Source organism: Ailuropoda melanoleuca, chromosome 1, assembly GCF_002007445.2.
Source record: "Ailuropoda melanoleuca isolate Jingjing chromosome 1, ASM200744v2, whole genome shotgun sequence".
Classification (NCBI taxonomy): Eukaryota; Metazoa; Chordata; class Mammalia; order Carnivora; family Ursidae; genus Ailuropoda; species Ailuropoda melanoleuca.
The window spans coordinates 90,920,319-90,941,259 of NC_048218.1; the positions used below are offsets into that span (position 1 = coordinate 90,920,319).

Sequence of the window (20,941 nt, forward strand, 5' to 3'; positions counted from 1 at the left end):
CTAGAAGCCTGGAACAGGCAGCCATAGCTAGAATTAAATAATATTGCTTTATTTCCCATTATATTTATTTTGATAGTTTCCTTCTATTTTTTTAGCAAGTGTTGCTACCTTTCAATTTACAGTAGTGATTTATTTATTTATTTATTTATTTATTTATTTATTTGAGAGAGAGGGTGCATCCGTGCCAGTGGATGGGGAGGAGGGGAGTGGACAGAAGAGGGAGAGAGAGAGGGAGTGAGAATCTTAAGCAGGCTCCACACCCAGTGCTGATCCAAAGGTGGGGCTCATCTCATTACTCTGAGATCATGACCTGAGCCGAAATCAAGAGTCAGATGCCCAAACGACTGCGCCAGCCAGGCACCCCTGTTTCCTTTCAAATCAAATAAGAAAAAAAGCAAAGTGTTGATTTAAAGAAAAATATTAAGTAGATAATAGTATGGGAGGTTCAGAGACATGACAAAAAGTTAGAGGAGTTTGTATTGAAATTGCTGAAATTTGATACACACTTGACCTCAAGGATAATGTTCAAGTTCCTTAATGAGACACGAGAAGCTGAACTTTGCTTTCCTTCTCAGTCCAGTCACCACTATTACCTCCCTCCAGCACAAACAGCTTGAAGTTTGCTCCTTCCCTTCTTAGCTGAAGGTGCCTTGGCTATTGTAATCTCTCCTTTTATGGTATTTCCTGCATCCATCACTGTCCCCCCCAAAGCACGCCTCCACTTGACTCTGCTCATCCAGTCAGCCTCTACAAAGCCCTCCCCCAATTAGTATCCATCACTGTATTGAACATATAGTCTTCCAATTCTAAATCCGAGGGTAGAATTTAGTGCCAGTATCACAGCATCATCATGGCCTGAACAGCTTATTAAGGTGGGAAGAAAGGATGTTTCACATAAAATCTGGGGTATAAAACAAAGATTGTCCGTGAAAAAAATGTTTTTCTCATTTTTCATATGTTTGGAGTTTTAAAAATAGTTACGTTCATAGATCTAAATACCTGACCTTAATGATTTCTTTCAACACTGAGACTATACATTACTTTGTCATCTAGATTAAGGGTAAAAAAAGGACAGAGAAGGGAAAAATAAGGACCGTGATGGGAAATGATAGGTTTTTTATGCCATTTCTACATTACTTGGTGGTTTACTGCACCTTAGTTAGGCTGGATGATTTCATTAGAAAATGAGAGATCAAATCGAGCATCCTCAATAACACATTTTAACGTTTGACGTTTTAAGAGCAAAAGCTCCTAAACAGCTGTGTGGTCATTGGGATGTTGGAACATTTTCCAGTTTCATGTTCCCCTGTGCATATAAATAAGTACAATAATATTAACAGCAACAAAAATACAGCGCATAGCGAATGCTGTTTAAAAGTCTTCAGTGTCCGCAGTCATGATGAGCTAACTGCATTGACTTCCGTTCATTCATTCAAAAGTCTTATTCTGAAACTGACATTCACACCACAGGATTCAAAAGCTCTCACTGCACTTGGCCAGATGTAAATTCTCATATTAACAGAGGTGCAGATGATGCTTTCAAAACTACTGCTGTATTTGGGGGAAAGTTCAATTTTAACGTTTCTTCCTATGTATTTCGCGTGGTCAGAGCCAGAGGGGAAGGGCTGTGCGGGGGACTGGGGGAAGTGACTTCATACTTTTGATTACGGAATGCCATGTTTACGACTGTAAACGTTCAACCTTTAAATGAGAAAGCGGGCGGAGTGAGATCGCTCTCAAGCAGTGCATTTTGTTATGTTACATCTTACCCACCAGCCAAACTTTCTCCATCAGTATGAGTAGGTCAGCAGCGGAAGTGCTGCCTGGAAGGGAAACGCAGGGTCCGGAGGCGGCGTGTGCTGCCTTACCCGGTGTTGCCTTCGGAGTTACCTGAAGCATTCAAGCTCTTGCACCCAGAGAAAAAGCTTCTCGTTTCAATTCGGGCGTTTCCGTGGGGAATTGCGGTAGGGGCAGGTCCTGGGTGTGGCGATGCCAACAGGGAACTCAGATCTCCGTCTTTCCGCTTCTGGCAAACCTTTCCAGCCCCTGACCGCCGAATGACCGGCACTGGAGACCCGCCTTCCGGGATTCCGGGGGTCGCTGCCGGACAGACCCCGCCGCCGAAGCAAATCGCTGGAGCGCAGGGTGCGAGTGCGCTTCTCCCCCATTCGTTCCGTGCCTGGAGGCGGATCCCCTTCCCTGCACACAAGTCCTTATATGCACCGGTTGCACCAGCCCGTGTTACTCCAGCCCCACAAATAATTAATGGGGGAGGGAGGCCGTCACTCTTTTTTTTCTCCCCTCTGGATTTGTTCAGCCCTAGAGCAGTGAACCCTGCCGAAAACCCCCCTGATGGAATTGAGAGCCATTGTGCTGCAGTGCACGAATTGGACACACAAAAATAAAGCCCCTTTGCCCCTACGATAAGCACGGCAGGGTTCAGGAACAGCTTTTCACATCCAGCCAGATTAGCCTGCAAAAGCCGGGGCGGAAAGGGTGTGCGCCCCTCCCCCGTCCAGGCTGGTGCAGGAGGACGGGGTCAGGAAGCTCGGCCTCTCCCCAGTCGGAGACCACGCCTCCTCCACCTCCCCCCCTTCTTTACTCCTCCCAGGAAGCGGTGATAGACAGTTCTGTGTGGTTCTCCACCCCCACCCCCCCAGCAGAGTGGAGGAGTTGATGTGTCTCATTATAACAGCCAATGCAGCCGCCATCCACGCACAAGCAAAGAAGCATGTCCCATTTAAATACACCCACGCAGCCCCAGCGCCCTTAGCTGAGCAGGGCGCGCAGCCCACACGCACCGCGGCTCCGGGCTTGGAGATCCGGGCAGGTTGGGCTCCCGGATCCCGCGGACCGAAGAGCGGAGGATCGGGATCGGGTGCTGTGGGGCCGGGGTGGGCGGGGGAGGTTGGGCCCGGGGCCTCTGGCGCGACACCCGCATGAGGACGCGAGTAAAATAGACCGAGGTGGAATTTCCAAGGGAGAAGCTTCAGGGTGGTTTTGGACCATTTCTCCCGCGAAGAAGTAGACATGGCGAGCGACTCCCCGGCTCGCAGCCTGGATGAAATCGATCTCTCGGCTCTGAGGGTGAGCAGAACATGTTTTCTGATTTCTTTCCAGGGGTTTTGGGTCGGGGCGAATGGGCTCGGTGCGTGAACGGGGGCCGGAACTGGTGGGTAGAGGCGAATCGCGACGCGGAGGGAACCTGGCTTCTGGTTTTGCTTCGGGGTCTGCTGAGGTTGCTCTTGGCTAAGCCTCCACGCAAGGGCTGTGCAGTATGTGTCCTCCTTCGGTTGTGGCCAGGACTCCCCCGAGAACCAGTGGAGCTTGTGCCAGTTTCATCGTAGACCAGTGTAAGAGCCTTAAAAATGAAATGCAATGCTCGTGTATGTGTGTGTGTGTGTGTGTGTGTGGTGTGCACACACGCCCCAGACGGTCATCTTATGCCAAGGCGCGAGACCCCACCGTCCGTCTTTGTAAAAAGAATAACAGCAGCGTGAATAAAGGCACTGGCCACTCACTTTTTTCCAGCTACCTGCAAGATGACATGGTGAGCCTGACTGTCCCCACGAAGCCGAACCTGCCGCTCCAAGGGGGCAGCTGTTGCAGTGCTGGTCTTGTAGATGGCAACTGCCTCCTCTACCCCCTATCCGCCTTCCGCGCCCCGACTCCCTCTCGGCGCTCCCTCAGTGCCAGTCCGCCACTCACCTTTATTTATGGTTTAACTTAGCCCTGCCTGGGCTTTCCGACTTGGTGCCTCTGACGTTTCAGTTTTATGGCTGAACTTAAGCAGGTGAAAGGATGTGTTCTCTGCTTTTCCCCAGTCAGACCGGAACTCCCGTGAGTGTGTGTGTGCGTGTGTGTGTTCGTGTTCACTCTGTGTCTGTGGCCAGTCCTTCGTAGAGAGCATCTACTTCCCTCCAGCCCCACTGGTCTGCGTTTACCTTCACGTGAATTGCCTCGGACGCCTTTTCATTGTATTGACTAAGACATCCCCGCTACAGAATCCATTTTGCTGTTGTCTTGAGATCTGAATACCAGGAATCCCAGTGTAGCCTCGACGATTCCCCACCCCCACCCCCGACTCCCAACACACTTTCGGGGAAGGGGGCAGAGCTTTCTTGCCATTTTAATTAGATGCTGCCTGCCGACAAGGGGGTGAGGGGTGGGGGTGGCGGCAGCAGCGGGGGGTCTGAGAAGGATTGGATGCTAACTTAAGGATGGCTTCTTCCTCTCCTGAACCAAGAATAAAATTAAAAAAAAAAAAAAAGACAACCACATCCCCTTGNTTGAGGCATGGAGGGTCGGTGAGACCGAATTGATGGTGGCTCTCAACACAGACACGCAGGGTGGGTGAAGCTGGGAAGTTCACACGCCCTCCTGAGGCATACATTGTTAGACCGATGCTAAATCTTGGGATTACCTGAATCTTCATTACTTCTCCTGACATTGCCTCATTCTCCACCGTTATTTTAAAGCTACCTTTACCGTGAAAGTGGTACTTTTTCTTTAGTCTCATTAATCCTCTCTCCTTACATAGCCTCCTCTTTTTAACTTCCCCTCCTCTTCTTCTTAATCCTCCAAGAGGTGAGGTTTCTGCAAGGCAGCCCCGCGGTTGAGAAAGAACACAGATGCCATTTGAAATGGCTTTTTTGATAGTTGGGCAGCAAAAGCTCATTCATGTGATATTACAGTAAGCTGTCTATTTCCCTGGCACAGAAATGCCACATTCAGAACCCGCTGCCCCCAGGGCAGCTGGGGGTGGGGGCTGGTAGCAGGGTGGGTGCTTTGGCTAAGTCTGTGGTTTCCTGCTTTACAGACTCTTTGTGTTCATTTGCCCTACTTTCAGCGCTGAGAGTTGCTGCCAGCGGGTTAATCAGGTGGATGGATGGCCCAGACTACAGGGTAGAGGAAAGTGGCAAAGCCCGGGAGGGGTGGGGTGGGGGGTAGAGGGAAAGAGTCTGAACAATGGGCAAGGCTTGGGGTTTTTCTGAGCTAGAATCTCGACGTTGCTTCCCTAATGGAAAGCGCTTAGATGCGATTTTTAAGTTGGGCTTGGTCAGAGGTGTCCCTTGTGGGCTTTTTTCCTGGGGAAGGTTTTCTGAGATAGGGAGCACAGAGCCTGCAGGCTTGTGAGCAACCACGAGGGCTCACCGGCCTGCCTGGAGTGTGATTCACAAACGGGAGGCCTCTGCTCCAGAGATCTGTATTTTGAAAAGATATCTTTGCAGGCTTCACTGAAATCGCTCTGTGGTCTGGGTTTAGTGCTTTGCCTCTGTATTTCTGCCTGCAGGAGGTGTGTAAAGAGGGAGGGGTGAGGCCAGCTCTAGAGATGGGAACGCTGGCTGGAAGACTTAAATGCAGATGTGGAGACAAATGCATCCCGGCTGCTGGGGGGTATGACCAGTCTTGTAGGGGGTGAGGTGTGCAGGCCGGCTCTTGAGTCCACAGGCCACCTAGGTGATCTCCACAAACCAGAGGGCAGATAATGTTTCTCTGCCTTCCCAAATTAGGAGAGGTGGGTTTATCTAGATCAGAGGTCTCATTTGTTCCTAACCCCTCAGGAAAGCCCGCCTGCTGAGAACCTCGTGACCCCTGAAATGCAGCCAAGGTCAGTGGCATCTAGGAGAATTTGCTGCAGCCTTAACCAGTCCCTTGCTGTCTCTGTGGCTCTTTAATGTACACAATCAATGCTCTTTTTGTAAACCCTGAGCTCAAAGCATTGAAAGCAGATCCTGTCTGGAGAGGCCTTTATCCTTCTCACTTTGGGGGCTTATTGTTCTCAGCCAGTGATCCCAGACTGGACCCAGTCTAAATTTTCCCCAAATAGCAACAATGCATAATTTAAACCAGAGCAACCAGTGACAGCACTGATCATTTAAATTATGCAAGATTTGATGGTTTTAGAAAGTAAGATAAAACAGGATCTTCTTTGGTTAGAAAAGAGATGATCTGAGTCCCATTTTATTAGTCCTGATTTTTAGAGCTCTGGAGATAAACTAAGTGTTGGGGGAGGGGGATGATTTTATAGATTTAGAGCTGGAAGGGAATTGGAGAACACTTAGCTACTCCTTTCCTTTAATACTAAGCTAAAGCCCAGAGAGGTGTAGTCATTGTCCAAGGTCACACAGCCCTGTCTCCTCTGGGGTGGGAGTGAGGGAGGTGAAAAGGGTTGGTTTGGGAAGAAAATCTAGGTTTCCTGAATTCTCATTCGGTGCTCTTTTCTCAAAGTCACACTGTCTGTGGCTGAATCAGAAATCAATAATACATTTTCTGCCTGAGCACAAAAAAATGGCAGAGAGAAATTATTTCACCAGAGTCACAGAATTGTATTTATCGAGAATAGAGAAACTGCTTCATGCATGTAAGCTTGTGATATGTAAAACCATGGAGCATTAAGGTGGAATTCATCTTATTCAACCCCCCCCTCAATTTTTCCTCTGTTGGCAAATGACTGTCTGAATCATCTAGGACAGATGGTTGTCCTGCATAGTACTCTCTCTCAGTAACCCATCTCCATCTGAGTTTGTCCCATGGGGTCAGTCTAGACACGGACATTATTCAGATGTCTCTGCATGTGAGGTTTATAGAGTTCTGGGTATGTTTTGCATAATCTATGTGGATACTCATATATAGTGTTATGGTTATAAACTATCCATGTGGGTGTATGAAATGTGTGTATACATACATAGGCTACAGAAAACAATCTACTCATTCAAACTCAAGGCTTGAGTCATTCTCTCTTCAAGACATCACAGTATTAAAAGAAATGAAATTTGCCACCAGGATGCTTTATTACATATGAGGTGAGATCAGCCCAGAAAGCTTTTTGGAGACTAGCGTATATCTGAGCCTGAGCACCTTGGCTGTCCTTAGTTTGGCCCACAGAGGAAGGCGTTCAAGGCCAAGAGTGGCTGCTGCTGACTTCATACACTATGTTTCCGCCAGGACTCGCACTCAGTTTTCTATTTGAACGGAATGAGATGACCTCTGCTTGTCTTTCCCCCTACCCCTCATTGCCTTCTAGGCCCAGCTATTTCTTTGTCTCTTAAGACCTAGATTTAAGAACTGATCTCATCTGGAAGACTTGCACCATCTTTCCTGCCACACTTTTCGTCCTTGTTATAAATGGTGTGGGGATTATTTTCTGCTCACTTAATAAGCTGCAGGCTCCATGAGGCTGGAGGTTAGGTCCTGCTCGTCTTTGAGTCTGTGATTGCAGTTAGCTATGTATTAGTGAGTAAGTGAATGGAGTGGACTGAGCACTGGGTTCTGTGTGCATGTTTTGGTAGTTCTGTGACTCTGGGTAAGTCATGTAACCATAATTCATTTAAAAATGGGAATGATCTCAACTGCTTGCCTTCCTCATGTGCTGACTTCAACAATCAGTGTTTAAGGCAATACTGTGAAAACTGTAGAGCACTACACAAATACACTATTCCATGATTAAATAGAATTTTATGGGAATTTTGATTCTACCATTTGATCCCAGTGATTTCACCTAATCGAAAATGATCCAGAGAAAAACATAATGGAAGGTCCTGCATCTTTCTAATAGTACCTTTTCCTTTTTATGTGTCAACATGACCTTGTATGTTTCTCTGCCAACCCTGGGTTGACCTTTGCCCCAGTGTCAGCATTCATTACTTTTTTTTTTTCAAAGATTTTATTTTTAAGTAATCTCTACACCAACATGGGTCTTAAATTCACAACCCCGAGATCTAGAGCCAGGCACCCCTAGTGTATTTCTAAACCAGTATCAGGTATCAGCATTATTCATTAAAACTTTCTTCTTTTTTTCTTCTCTCTCTCTCTTTTAAACTTTCCCCCCTCAGGATTAACCATTATTTAAATAAAACCACGTTTATTATGCCTATGCCTTTTCAAAGTTTGTGTACTGGGGAGGAGAGTCGGCACCTGAAATGATACAATACTAGTCCCATATTTAAAACCTCTGGCTAGAGATCTCAGGGGGGTTAAAGAAATCTTAAAACATTATTAATTTCTTGCCCTAGAGCACTTAATTTAATTTGGTCTTAAATGAGAATTTAGTAGATTTGCAAGAATTGATAAGATGACAGTATCTTAAAATGATAATAGAGCAGTTTTTAAATTAGATATATTTGTTGTTTTTTAGAGACTTTAAACAGGTGTCTTCTTTGCCATGACATTGCCTCATAATAAAACACTGTGTAGTGGTACTTACCAGTCAGAATATCAGAGAAAGATGCATAATCATTTTCAATATCCATTATTAACTGGAGTAATCTTAGTACAAAAAGCGAATATAAGTTTGCATAATTGTCTACTCAGGAGGTCATAGAATATTTTGTTGATGAAAGAATACCCAGCATTTTTCCTTCACGAAAATATCACACTGCCTGATGCCTTACCTGTAAGGCTCTTTGAAATCTTGTAATTTTGAGTCTTCTTTCTGTATTTCTGTATCTCTGCGCTGGTACACGTCATCCATGCCCTTCTCGTTCTATGCCATTCCTTCCTTCAGGGGTATGGTTCTAATGTCCACCCGGCTTTGAGCTACTGTGATTGGATCATGGCTGCCATGCCCAGCTGAGCACCCCCGGCCTCTGAGTCTGTGTTTCTGAGAGAATTTGGGATAACTTGTGTCTGAAACACACTTTTATGTCAAATTGGTTCTTCCATTTTTGTGGGGGAAGTAGCTGTCTGAGAACAGGGCCTGAACTAGCAGTGTGCTGAGAATTCCAAGAAAATCTGGGTGATATTTTTTGAATGAAATGTTATTCTGCTCATATAAATATAAGGTTCCTAGAGGAGAGTGAGGGAGGACTTAAATAGAAAATGTTGGATGAATTCCGCTTGTAATTTCTTTCATTCTGGTTGGAAGCTTATTTCCCTCTAGAGAAAGATGATTCGCTCTCTGCTTCTTACACGCCCAGGCTGTTCTCCAGTTGTCTCTAGGGGTGCCTGGAAATTCTCAAAACACATTTTATTTCACCCCAATCTTACACGGCCTTCCTCCTTACTGTCTCTTGCATGAGGCCTTCTGCTCCATGCCTCCCTCCAAGCAGTGCAGTGATGGTCCCCTGGGCAGCAGCCGTGACAAGACTTGGCCTCCTGTCTCTGCCACCAGCTTTCTCCTGACTAGTCTCCCTGCACTCGTCCCTGCAGCCACATTGCTCTCAGGCAGCATGTTTTTGGTCTCCGGATTTCTTATGCACGGCCTTCCCTGACTCCTCACCCTCTACAGACCAAAGACAACTCTTCAGCCCAGCAGCAAGGCCGGCTGTAATTCAGCCGGGCCTCCCACCACGTGCCGCAGTGCTGACGCCCCATCCTTCACTCCTGCCACAGAGAACGGCTTCCTTCTCCCCGTGGTTGCTCTTTAGGGGGTGCCCTACCTTATACTCCTTTTCTGTACCTACTAGCCTAACACTAAGCATTCACATGCCACCCTTTCCACAGAATTGACGCTCATTTCTCTCAGGTAGTGGTTATCCATCCCATTTGTACACCCTTTCAGAACTGACCTCACACTCAGACTTTCTCTCCTGGGGGACGCCTGGGTGACTCAGTCGGTTAGGGGTCTGCCTTCAGCTCAGGTCCTGATCCGGGGGCTCCAGGATTGAGCCCCGCGTCAGGCTCCCTGCTCAGAGGACAGTCTGCTTCTCCCTCTGTGCCTCATCCCACTCGAGCTCTTTCTCTCTCAAATAAATAAATAAAAATCTTTTTTTAAAAAAGAACTTTCTATCCTGGATCATATTTACTACTAGACAGTAAACTTCATGAAGGCAGTGCTTATATTTGATTTTCTTAGTACTTGCCACCAGCCACCAGGATGACCTTTGGGGATGCAGGACTCCTTTTGGTATATGGTTTAGTATGTTTTTTCTATGCATAGCTAACTAGATAGCCTTTTTCCCCCCCTAAAGATTTATTTATTTATTTGAGAGAGAGAGCACGTGTGGGGCGGGGGGTGGGGAGAGAGGGAGAGGGAGAGAGAACCCCAAGGCAGACTCTGTGCTGAGTGTGGAGCCGAGGTGGGGCTCGATCTCACAACCCTTAGATGACAACTTAAGCTCAGACAAGAGTTGGACACCCAACAGACTGCACCACCCAGGTGCCCCACTAACTAGATAGATGTAAAAATTAAGATCATATTTTATATATTATCTGCAACCTTTTTTTTTTTCCAAAAATGTGTTTTCAGTTGTTTGCCGCTTTTGTTTGCTTATTTATTTATTTATAAAGTAAACTCTACACCCAATGTGGGGCTCAAACTCATGACCTCAAGATCAAAAGTCCCATACTCTACTGACTGAGTCAGCCAGGTGCCCCTACAACCTGTTTTTTAAACTTAATAGTCACCCTTTGTGCATGCTGTTAATGTTTTTCTATAACATAATTTAAAAAAATTCTTTGTCATGGGGAATTTTAAACTTATTTAACAGCAGAAGGAATATTGGAATGCTCATACATTGCTGGTGGGAATGTCAAGTGGTATGGCCACTTCCTAAAACAGCTTGGCAGTTCCTCAAAATGTTAAATAATAGAGTTACCATGTGACCCAGCAGTTCCAGTCCTAGGTATGTACCCAAGAGAACTGAAAACATATACAAATGTTCGTAGCATTACCATTCATCCTAGCCAAAAAGTGGAAATAACTCAAATGTCCACCAATTGATGAGTGAATAAATGGAATGTAGTATATCCATCCAGTGGAATATCATTCATCAATAAAAGAAGTGCTGATACACGTGATAATATGGACGAACAATATGGTAGGAGAGAGAAGCCACACACAGAAGGCCGCATGTTATAGGACTCCATTTATATGAAACGCCCCAAATAGGCAAATCTTTAGAGAAGAAAAGGGGATTTAGTGGTTTTCTAGAGCTTGAGGGGAGGTGGAAAATCACTGCTAATGTCTTAAAATTAGGCAGTGGTGATGGTTGCTCAGCTCTGTGAACATACTGAAAATCACTTGTTCACTTCAAAAGGGTGAATTTTATGAAGTGTGAATTTAATTTCAATAAAACTGATATGTAAAATAGACAGAATAGTAGAATGAGCCCCCAGCTTAACAACGATCCATTCATGCCCAGCCGTGTTTTATCTACACCTCCATCTGCTTCCTCCCCCATATTACTTTCAAGCATCATATCATTTCTTTTGTAAATATTCCAGTATGCATCTCTAAAAAGATAAACACTCTTAAAAATACATAACCACAATACTATTATCATGCTTCAAAATTAGTATATAATTTAAAATTTCTTCAAGTATTCAGTCAGGGTTCAAATTTCTAATCATAAGTTTTTAATGACTGCTTAGCATTTTATTGTGGGGATGAATCATACTATATGTAACCAGTTCCTATTGATGAAGCTTTGGTGTTGTTACACAAGTCTTGTAACTAGTGTGTCAGTAAACGTACAGCCTTTGTATACATTGCTGTGTCCTTAGAATAACTTAGAAGTGTAGTTTATGATGAAAGTGTGTAAATGACCTCTAAAGCTCTTGATACTGTCAGATTTCCTCTAAATTTCCTGTGAGGTAAGTGTATATCATTTATAGGTGAACACACGAGGCTTAGAAAAATCAATTAATTTACTAAAAGTCATAGAGCTATGAAATGGCTGCACTTAAAACTGACCTGCCCCAAAGCCACTGCCAATAGTGACTCACATGGCCATTATTTGCCCTGTAGACTTTGTCAGGACATCAGAATTATCTGATATATTATCTCCCTAAAGTTCACAGATTTCTTAGAAGGTTTTCTTTTGGGCACAAGCTCTCTTTGATGAACTTACGGTGTTATTTCCTTATGGTTTTGTTTTTTAAATAACTGTGGTCAGTTTAGGATATGTTAATTGTTCTTTTTCTTGCCTTAGAAATGTAAAAACATAAAATATGAACTGTTTGGGGATTAGCAGTGACTTCTTTGTACACTGGGTATATGGCATGTTTACCTTCAATCTGTCATTCTCTTTGGAAAATCACCTGACAGGTGTGTTTGGAAGACATGTGGAATTGGGCTTAAAGGCTTCCATTTTTTAAGAATTGCAGCCCACTGAATTTGTGATTATTGCAGAAGCTAGCAAGATGAGCCAGAAGATATGTTATAGCAGAGGCCATGCTCAAGCCTTTATCTGTCAGATAATTATTAAAGTCAAAATCTTGAGTTGTACCTTTTTTGAAATGATTATGGATATTTTAAGATTACAGTGGAGAAAATGGAAGATGCAGCTGGCAGCCAGAAGGGTAAAGGGCCTTGCATTCTGGACCACAGTCTGTTTCCCACCAGGCTTATAAGTAAGAAACTATTAAAATTGACATACCTTTGGCGTTGTCTGTTTTGTGGAGGCCAACTGCCTTGCTTTATTAGTTTTTATACCCAAACCCTCCATTTAAAATGCCTATAAATTATTTATGCCTAGGGTAGAAATCCAGAACTTCACATGGACGTTGTTTCATCATTTCTACTTCTAGGGTTTTTTTTTTTTTGGTTTTGTTTTGTTTTTAAAATTTTTTTTAGCTGCCTGTAATCAAATTATAGCAGTGTGGTGGGTGGAATAGGTTGTAAGCAGTAATTGCAAACTGTATTTAAATAATAATAATAATATTTAACATTTATAGAGCATTTAATATCTTCAAAGTAGTTGCAAACATTATCTAATTAAATACTCTTTCTGATTATAATCTGTATATAAATGCACTTAAATTCAGAACAGGGTCATGAGAAACATAAATTTGAAGTTAATTCTAGCTATTCTTTAAAAACCTATGCAATGATTAAAGTTACAGCTTGGGATTCTGTTAGATTGGTTTTGTGTATCCTTTTGTTAAACCTGGTGACAGGTTTAGATTAAATCTGTTCCTTATTAATGCCACTATTTATTTTCTGATCATTAAGGACTGAGTGTTGATCATTGCTCTGGTCCTTACAGACACTAAAATACAAACAACATCAATAAGCCTTAAAATGGGCCTCCTCGTTGCATTTCGTGCCCTGACCTCAGATGAAACTCCCGTTAGTAAGTGAAATGAAGTGGGGTTGTGCAAGGAAGAATGGCTATGCATTGCGGTTTAGTAATTTCCATCTGAGAAAAATAGATTAAACCGCACAGTAGGGTACATCATAAAGAAATGTACTGGTGAAATGAAACATCTTTAGTTCGAATGTACTAATGACTTCTTGCTGTTTGGACATGTGTCTGGGTATTGTCCCCTTGCACGTATGTCCTGTGTTGGCAATTTCGATAAAGTTTGGAGCAAGGACCTGCGTGGTGTACTCAGCAGGAAGCGGAGGAGTCTGCAGTTGGTAGATTTTTAGTAAATGTTATTCTGTGCATTGTGATTTTTCTAAGAGCTGGTTGACAGGTTAACTGCCTAGACAGTGGTTCTCAAAGTGAGATCCCTGGAACAGTAGCTCATCTCTTAGGTCCAGCTTCACTGACCTACTGAATCAGAGACTGGGGATGAGGTCAAGTAACCTGTGCATTAAGAAGCCTTCCAGGTAATTTTGATGTACTTCAGAGTTTTGGAATCACTGGCCTAAATTTTTAAAATACAGCTTTTTTTTTTTTTCTTGTTTCTTTCATGCTGGTTTATTCATTCATTCAAAAAATACTAATGGAACATCTGCTGTGTGCCTGGCATCGTGCTAGATGCTGAGGATTTGGTGAAGAAGACGCGTGTGAACACTGACCTCGTGAATTTGGTGCCTAATGAATGGGGAGAAGCATATGTTAAAGAAATAATTGTAAGAATGACTTCCAAAATACAGGTTGTTTTGGAAAAACACAGCATATCCATAGAAATTTGAGTATGCCTGAAAATGTTGCAGAGTAGAAAATAGTGATTTATTTATATAAGGGAACTGGAACTTTTTCATAAGGCGTATGGCTTCAAATTGTGGAAGGTGCACACTTTTAGGAATATGGAATTGAAAATTTCACACTGATACATGCATTTGAATTGTTTGTAAGAAAGGGGGATACTTTACCTGCAAACGTCAACGACTTTCAACTGATAATTCTGGGCTGTTTTTTGCATTGACTTTTTTTTTTTTTTTAAGCAAGTTTAATTCAGGGGGCAGAAACCCCACCCCCATGACCAAGAAGATGCATCTTTTTGATGCTAATTTCCTGTTTTTCCCTATGGACCTGTAGGGATTCAGTTAGAAGCCCCAGGAGATGCTGGTAGTTGCCTAGAACCTGAAAAAGGAATCCATATTCCCAGCTCTTTCAGCTCCACTTTTGTTTGAAGCCTGAAATCTTTGAGTTGTTTACTTTGTGAAACAAAAAATGAAATGGACTTTTGAAATCTAGGCAGCAGGTTAAAGGATGACTTTCCTTGTAACAACAATCCATAAACATCTCTTAGCTAGCTACCAAGATGTCCCACATTGTTATTTTAATCTGTAGTTCTTAGATGAACACACTGCTTATATTGGGTGGTTTTTCACTTGGGGTTGTTAAGGTAACTTTGTATACAACTTGATAATGAGTATGCATCAAAATTTTATTTCATACTTTCTGCTGGGAAGATGCTTTTGAAAAACTGAATTCAAAGACCCCCCTCTTAGAAGGCCTATTTTAAAGGGAAAAAGAGATGTGAGATAATCATCATTAGACTGGGTATCAAAAATACCTAGTTAAAGATGATTCAGTTTTTTGTAATGTTGCAGCTGGGGGGACAGATCCCACTTTCTCAGAAGAGATCTTAATATCATTAAAGTGTCAATGAACTAACTGTGCAAGCATTTTAATCAGGAATGTTAGCTACTCTCTAGATGGTGTTACTCTCCAGTGACTCTCTATGTCACTCAAAAGGTTCTTCCTGGGACCAAGTTCGGGACAGCTTTGTTTCCTGTAGTGGTGGTATCTTAGGCCCAGGAAACTATGAATTTGACATGGCTTCTTTGCAGCCATCGGCATGGGTGAAAGGGTCCTGTGAGTTTGGGTGTGCTGCCGTTTTCCAGTTGAACGTATAAGACTGACTCTCTTAGAGGCCACTGGGTTCAGATGGATGGTTCTGGTGCTGGTGTCCTACTCAAGTATGGTTGATAAGGTCAAAGCCAAGTGCTTGCTGTTCTCAAAATGGCACCCGTCTGTCTTCTTTTCTTTAAACTGGTAGCTCTAGCACCAGTCAGAGAGAACTGGGTTTTCTTTTCATGCAAATAAAGAAGAGCCCTGCTGTGCTCCCCTGGAGCTTAATACCCAGATGCTACCCTGGGAAGGAACATTGCACAAGCACTTTGGTCAGAACAATAGGTATGTTCTCTCCGTGAGTATTTTAAAGATGTAACTCGCACTGGTATTGTAGTCATAATTTCTTGAATATAAACAGCTTTTATTTTGGGAGAAGAACAGATGTAAAAGTGTGAAATACAGAAGTTTACACATTTTGGGGGGGGGTTTCAGGAGAGAAGGGGAGGAGGAGCACTGTTTCTTTAAAATCATGGTAACTCAATCTTAGTTACTCCTTTGTTTTCCTTGAGTGACTGAAAATTAGCAGGGGAAATCTCTTGGAACCTGACCAGCTGGGTACCTAAATCTCCCCTTAACTGATGGCCCCAGAAAGAGTGCTAGCGGGTAATTAGCATAGGTCCTCATAGGTCTTCATCCTTGAGAACAAAAAGGGTCCCTCCCAAGGAGGAAGCCTCTCTGTGAAGAGAGGGGATTGGACACATTCAGTGAAATATCTATGACACTTCAAGTAAAATGTGAGAGGCACAGAGATCCTAGCCCCAGACAGAGGGTTTGTTTTCTAGATTGGAAAATACAAATGGCAGAGGTTTGAGAGCTTCGTGTCCCTCTCGTGTCTGAACCAAAGCTCTTGCTGGTTCTCCGGGTGACCACCCCCTCCTTTAATTTGTGAGTGTGTTTGTAAAAGGTACTTGGGGTTTACAAAGCAGCGTGGGCATTACTGTGAGTGTTCTCTGTCCCCTTGAGGCCAGGTTTGTTTCTTTTCTTTTCTGGAAGCAGGGTCTCTACTTCGTAGCTTATCACCTGATCCAAGGCAAGTTGCATCAGATTTAAAGAAATAGTTCCCTGACCTTCTTTCTGAGTTCCTGCCTTCTGTAAGTTGCTGCTTGTTTGCAGGATTCACAATTAGGATTTTGTCCCTGTGGAGACTGTTTAGTGTGCAAAGTCCATTCTCGTTTGTCATGCTTGGTTCCTTGATAACCCCCTTTCGACAAATAGTTTGGTCAAATTTTCTGTGACCGTTTGTTTGATATTGCGTGTCAATGCTAAGTGATTTCAAACTTGGTTCAAATGAACATCTCTGATCATTTCTTTTCTACTTTCAGTGAAATTTGGAATGAGCATAAATTACGAGGCCATGTGAACCTCACGGTTCCCAGAACGGCTAGTTAAAACTGTATTCAGACTATGCTTCATGCCATCATAAATGTAAATCTGATTTTAAAATATCCCTGAGAATGTGGATACCCTGACACTCATACTTTGCTGGTGGGGATTATAAAATGGTTAAGCCACTTTGGAAAACAGTTTGGCTCTTTCTGAAAAAGTTAAATATAAGTTTACTCTATGACTCAGCAATTTCACTTCTGAATTATCTTCCCAAGAGACATGCAAACATATGTCCAGGCAAAAACTTGTAACCTGAATGTTCATTACAGCCAAAAGTGGAGACAACACAAGTGTCTATCCACCGATGAAGAGGTAAACAAAATATGGTGGAGTACAATGGGATACTCTCCCTCAGTAAGAAGGAGTGAAGTGCCGAGGCGTGCTATGATGTGGACGCTGTGCTAAGTGGAAGAAGGCCGCGCAAACGGTCACATAGTGTATGATTCTATTTATATGAAATGTCCAAAAAGGCAAATCCGTAGAGACAGAAAGTGGCTTAGTGGTTGGCTGGGGCTGGTGATGAAAACAGAGTGATTGCACGTAGGCATGTGGGCTCTTTTTGAGGTGATGGAATATGTTCCACCATTGGATGCTGGGGACATGAGTGAATTTTATGGCATGTAAATTACACCTCAGTAAACCTGTTAAGCTTTCATGTGCCTGAGACATTGCTTCACAGCTCTACCAGCTCCCTACCCCATGAGGGCAGGCTCCACAATCAGGCTGCTCTGGTGTTTCTAGGAGGACCATCTCTTCAAGCCCTTGAGAGATAACCTTCATGTTATCTCATATTTTGAAGGATGTCTCCTATTTTATAAACGTAATCATAGTAATTTCCTTTAAGATAAGGTGGCTGATAACTTCTCTCCCCTCCAAGAGAAAGTACTGGAATAGCTATTCCAGTCTGAAACTGTTCCTTACTGAACCACTTTCAATTCTCTCAGTGTTTCTGCTCACCCTTCTGCTGTTCCGTGTGCTGTTCCTCCTGCTTAGAAGTCTTCTCCAGTCCTTATTGTTGATAGATAATTTATTTGTCTCCTCCCCTTCTAATCCCCTCCCCCACTAGGAGACTGTAATTCCCACAGGGCAGGACTTGTGTCTGTTGATCTGCCTCTATTTATTAATGAAATGAATGACTTCTCATGACTTAGAGCATAAGGCTAAACTCCTTAATTTAGCAGTGCCTTTAAAGGCCTAGCCATTCCTTACTTTTTTACAATATCAGCAATCACCACCCTGCTCCCTCTCCAGAGTCTTTCAAAGTGTAATGAGTTGTGGAGTGAGTTTAATGAGTTGCAATTGGCTTTTAAATAAATTAACTAGAATAGAGTAGAAAACTATTACTGTGCATATATTGTATATACTTGTGTATTAAGTTACAGTGTAGAACGTATTTCTTACAGGGTAAGGGCACGACAAGGTTGAAGTTAACTGCTCTGGCTTAGTTCATAAGACTGCATACGATTCACCTAGAGGGAATTTAGTTCGCAAATTCTAGTTCAGTTATCCAGCCTGGGACCCACAAATCTGCAACTCTGTGACCCACACATAATTGGATGTATGTGTTTTCCTTTAATAAATGCAGACTGTTGCACTTTATGTGTCCTGCATTTTAAGAAACGATAAGACACTGCAGTTGCTGACATCCACCTAGCTGACTGTGGCCTTCTGTTCGTCTCTGAAACACTGTCTGAGAGCTAGGAGCACTGCCGGGGCCCTGGGTGCCTTGCCCTGGCGAACACAAGACACAGTCCGACTGCAAGATGCAAAAGTGCGTGCCGTTGCTCATGCTGCTTGGGAAGCCCCAAGCCCCGCCTTTGCTCCACCAACTCTGTAATGGACACCTATTCATCTTTCAGACCTTCACTCAGAGGAATGAGACACATCTTCTGCTACTTTTCATCAAGTTCAATGACATTTGGTATTTGCAGAGAGATTTGAGGAAGACGGGAGGCTAAAAGGAGCTATGATCACTTGATAAAAGGCATTCTCCAGCTTGGTGAGAGCAGAAGCGCTGAGCTCTGGGGGTTACAGCTGAGGACTGAAAGGGTCATTCTGCATGGAGCAACAAGTTGCTGGATATTGGAAGAGTCACCATAGCCACAAGAGCATGCTTTGGGAAACATGGGGAGGGGATAGGGCTTGGGAACTTAGCAGAGGTAGCAGAATTGGGTGGGGGCTCAGAGCCAGTCATCACTGAGGTCATCCCCCAGGCTCAGGTGGTCTTGGATATTATAAAAAAAAGAGACAGAGAAAAACTATAGACCTGTCAAACTATGCACCGGAAAACTGGAAGGAGCAGTTCTGTCCTGTGTGCCCGAGGGAGGCTGGGAGGCAGGGAGAGGATGACCTTTCCTCTGAGTGGCTGGGGGACAGGGTATAATGTTCCTGAAACCAGTGGAGACTGAATCCATGTTTCATTTTTGGGGTCTGCTTGTGCCAGGTGCCGAGGGAGGGGCTGGAAGGCATGCGGCCCAGGCTGCTGGCTCCTGCTGCCCTTGGTTAGGGCAGAGATCTGGTCCTCAGCTTTACAGTTCCCAGAACATGATGTGGTCAGGATGCTGAGTCTCAGGCCACACTGACACACAGATGCACCTGACACTGTTCTGGAATACAATTTATTAAATAATAATAATAATGCCAATATTAATAGCTAATATCCTCCGTGACCACTTGCCACGTGTGAAGCGCTGGGCTACTTACTTTAAAAGCCTGGTCTTATTAACACAGTCAAATTTTGTGATATGTACTATTTTTTAAAAGATTTTATTTTATTTATTTGAGAGAGAGAGAATGAGCAGAGGGAAGGGCAGAGGGAGAGGGAGAGGGAGAGGGAGAAGTAGGCTCCCCACTGAGCAGGGACCTTGATGAGGGATTTGATCCCAGGACCCTGGGATTGTGACCGGAGCCAAAGGCAGATGCTTAACCAACGGAGCCACCCAGGCACCCCTGTGATATGTACTATTATTCTAATTTTGCAGATGTGCAAACTGAGGCTTAGGTTAAGTGACTTGTGGGAAATGATGAAGCCTGGCTTTGAACGCAGGCTGGTCCAATTTGAAAAGTATGAAATATGAGCATTGTGCTGTTGCTACTTCCTGTTTTCTCAGTATGTAGCGGTGATACCTTTTACGTGGTGGAGCTGCTGTGTGCTCTCCAGGGCAGTGTGTTCCTGATTTCGGAGGCACTTGGGAATCTGAAAATGTAATCAGAAATTGACCTTCTGTGGCTGTCATGAGGCTGGGGTTGGCCCTGATCTTTAGGTCCGTATCCTGCTCAGGGCAGAATACTGATCCGCCATGAGTGGTGGCTAGACAGGTCTTGTTAAATTCACCCACCCTTCCTTTTGTGACCCTGATCAATCTACAAAAACCCTTGTTAGTAAGACACCCCTCTACCTTATTAACATTTTGTTTATACTTAGATTCACCTGCAGCTGTGCCTTGCTTTATAATGGTTTACCCATATAGTCATTAGTGTCTTTAAATTATAAACTCCTTAAGGACAAGCATAATGTCTGGTTTACCTCTGTGTGCCACAGAATGCCTAACACATAATTCAGAGTCAGGTGCATTCCTGGAGTTATCCTGTTTGAATCCTGCAGCCCCACTGTGCACTGGATGGATTCTAGACTGGCTATCAATTTAGTGTATTTTCAGCTTTGGAGAGGAGAGATTATGATACTAGGAAATCAAACCTTAAGAAAGCATAGTGACTCCTGAGAAATTGAAAGACCCACGTCCGAGGCAACTGTGGGACTTCATGTTGGCGTGATTACAAACCTTCCAGGGTCCTACGAACTTGAATGGCAAGAAGCAGAAAGGGGCTCTGAGATGGCGAAATGGTCTTTAATTATTACTTTTCTATCATGTTAAAGTGGTTCATTAGCAGAGCAGACTGTAAACCTCTTTATAAACGCAGGCTCAGTAAATTGAGACACGGGTGAATTTTTATTGTTGACAAGTCACTGCGAACATACAGCAGCGTATTCCCACTTTTGTTCGGTGGACTCTGAAAGGCACTGCCTCTGGGGCAGCTTCCCCAGCAACTAGCAGGAAGGCAGGGTAAAGGACATTATGTGACATCACGGTGTGGGTGGCTAACTAGCCAAAGGGCTCGTTATCAGTCCCCTGGATTTCCTCAGCACCTGTCGTTTATGGCACATTGTGGGCACTCATATCTGTCGAATGAAGTCATCTGGAACCTTCCAAGTTAACTTTTGTGAGGTGTATGTAAAGAAAGATCCTCTCTCCCTTGTCCAGAGGCATCAGATGAAGTCAAGGGTCGCCTCTTGGTGTGGCAGCAGATGATACATGGATTGCAGTGACCTAATAGAAATTGGGAATGATGAGGCCCACCTTGGCCGCAGACTCACTCTCGCCTCCCTGACTGCTGTGGGAGAGAGTTCTGCACGTGCTGGGCTGGTCTGGGACAGAAGGAGGACTCAGCTATTCTTCAGAGATTAAGTTGCTTGAGTAGCTCGTGCAGCTGTAAATCCCAGAGCATCTCAGAAACAGTCATAGGAATTAGCCTAGAACGAAGTCTCGGGGGCACAAGGAAAAAGCCCCTTTCCTCTGCCT

At 43.9% G+C, this 20,941-nt stretch overlaps 1 protein-coding gene across 10 annotated transcripts in view; it reads left to right on the forward strand.

The window, feature by feature from the left end:
• Positions 1-2,650: 2,650 nt before the first annotated feature.
• The window catches only part of TNIK (TRAF2 and NCK interacting kinase), a 375,612-nt gene continuing 357,321 nt past the window's right edge, over positions 2,651-20,941 (forward strand). For 3 of the 10 annotated variants that reach the window (XM_019801364.2, XM_019801368.2, XM_019801369.2), the window contains exon 1: positions 2,652-3,087. In XM_019801364.2, the coding sequence (XP_019656923.2) occupies positions 3,031-3,087 (57 nt within the window). In that variant the 5' untranslated portion in view covers positions 2,652-3,030. Of the gene's footprint in view, positions 3,088-20,941 lie in introns of all 10 variants that reach the window. The other 7 variants (XM_019801365.2, XM_019801366.2, XM_019801370.2 and 4 more) reach the window with 3 other exon arrangements.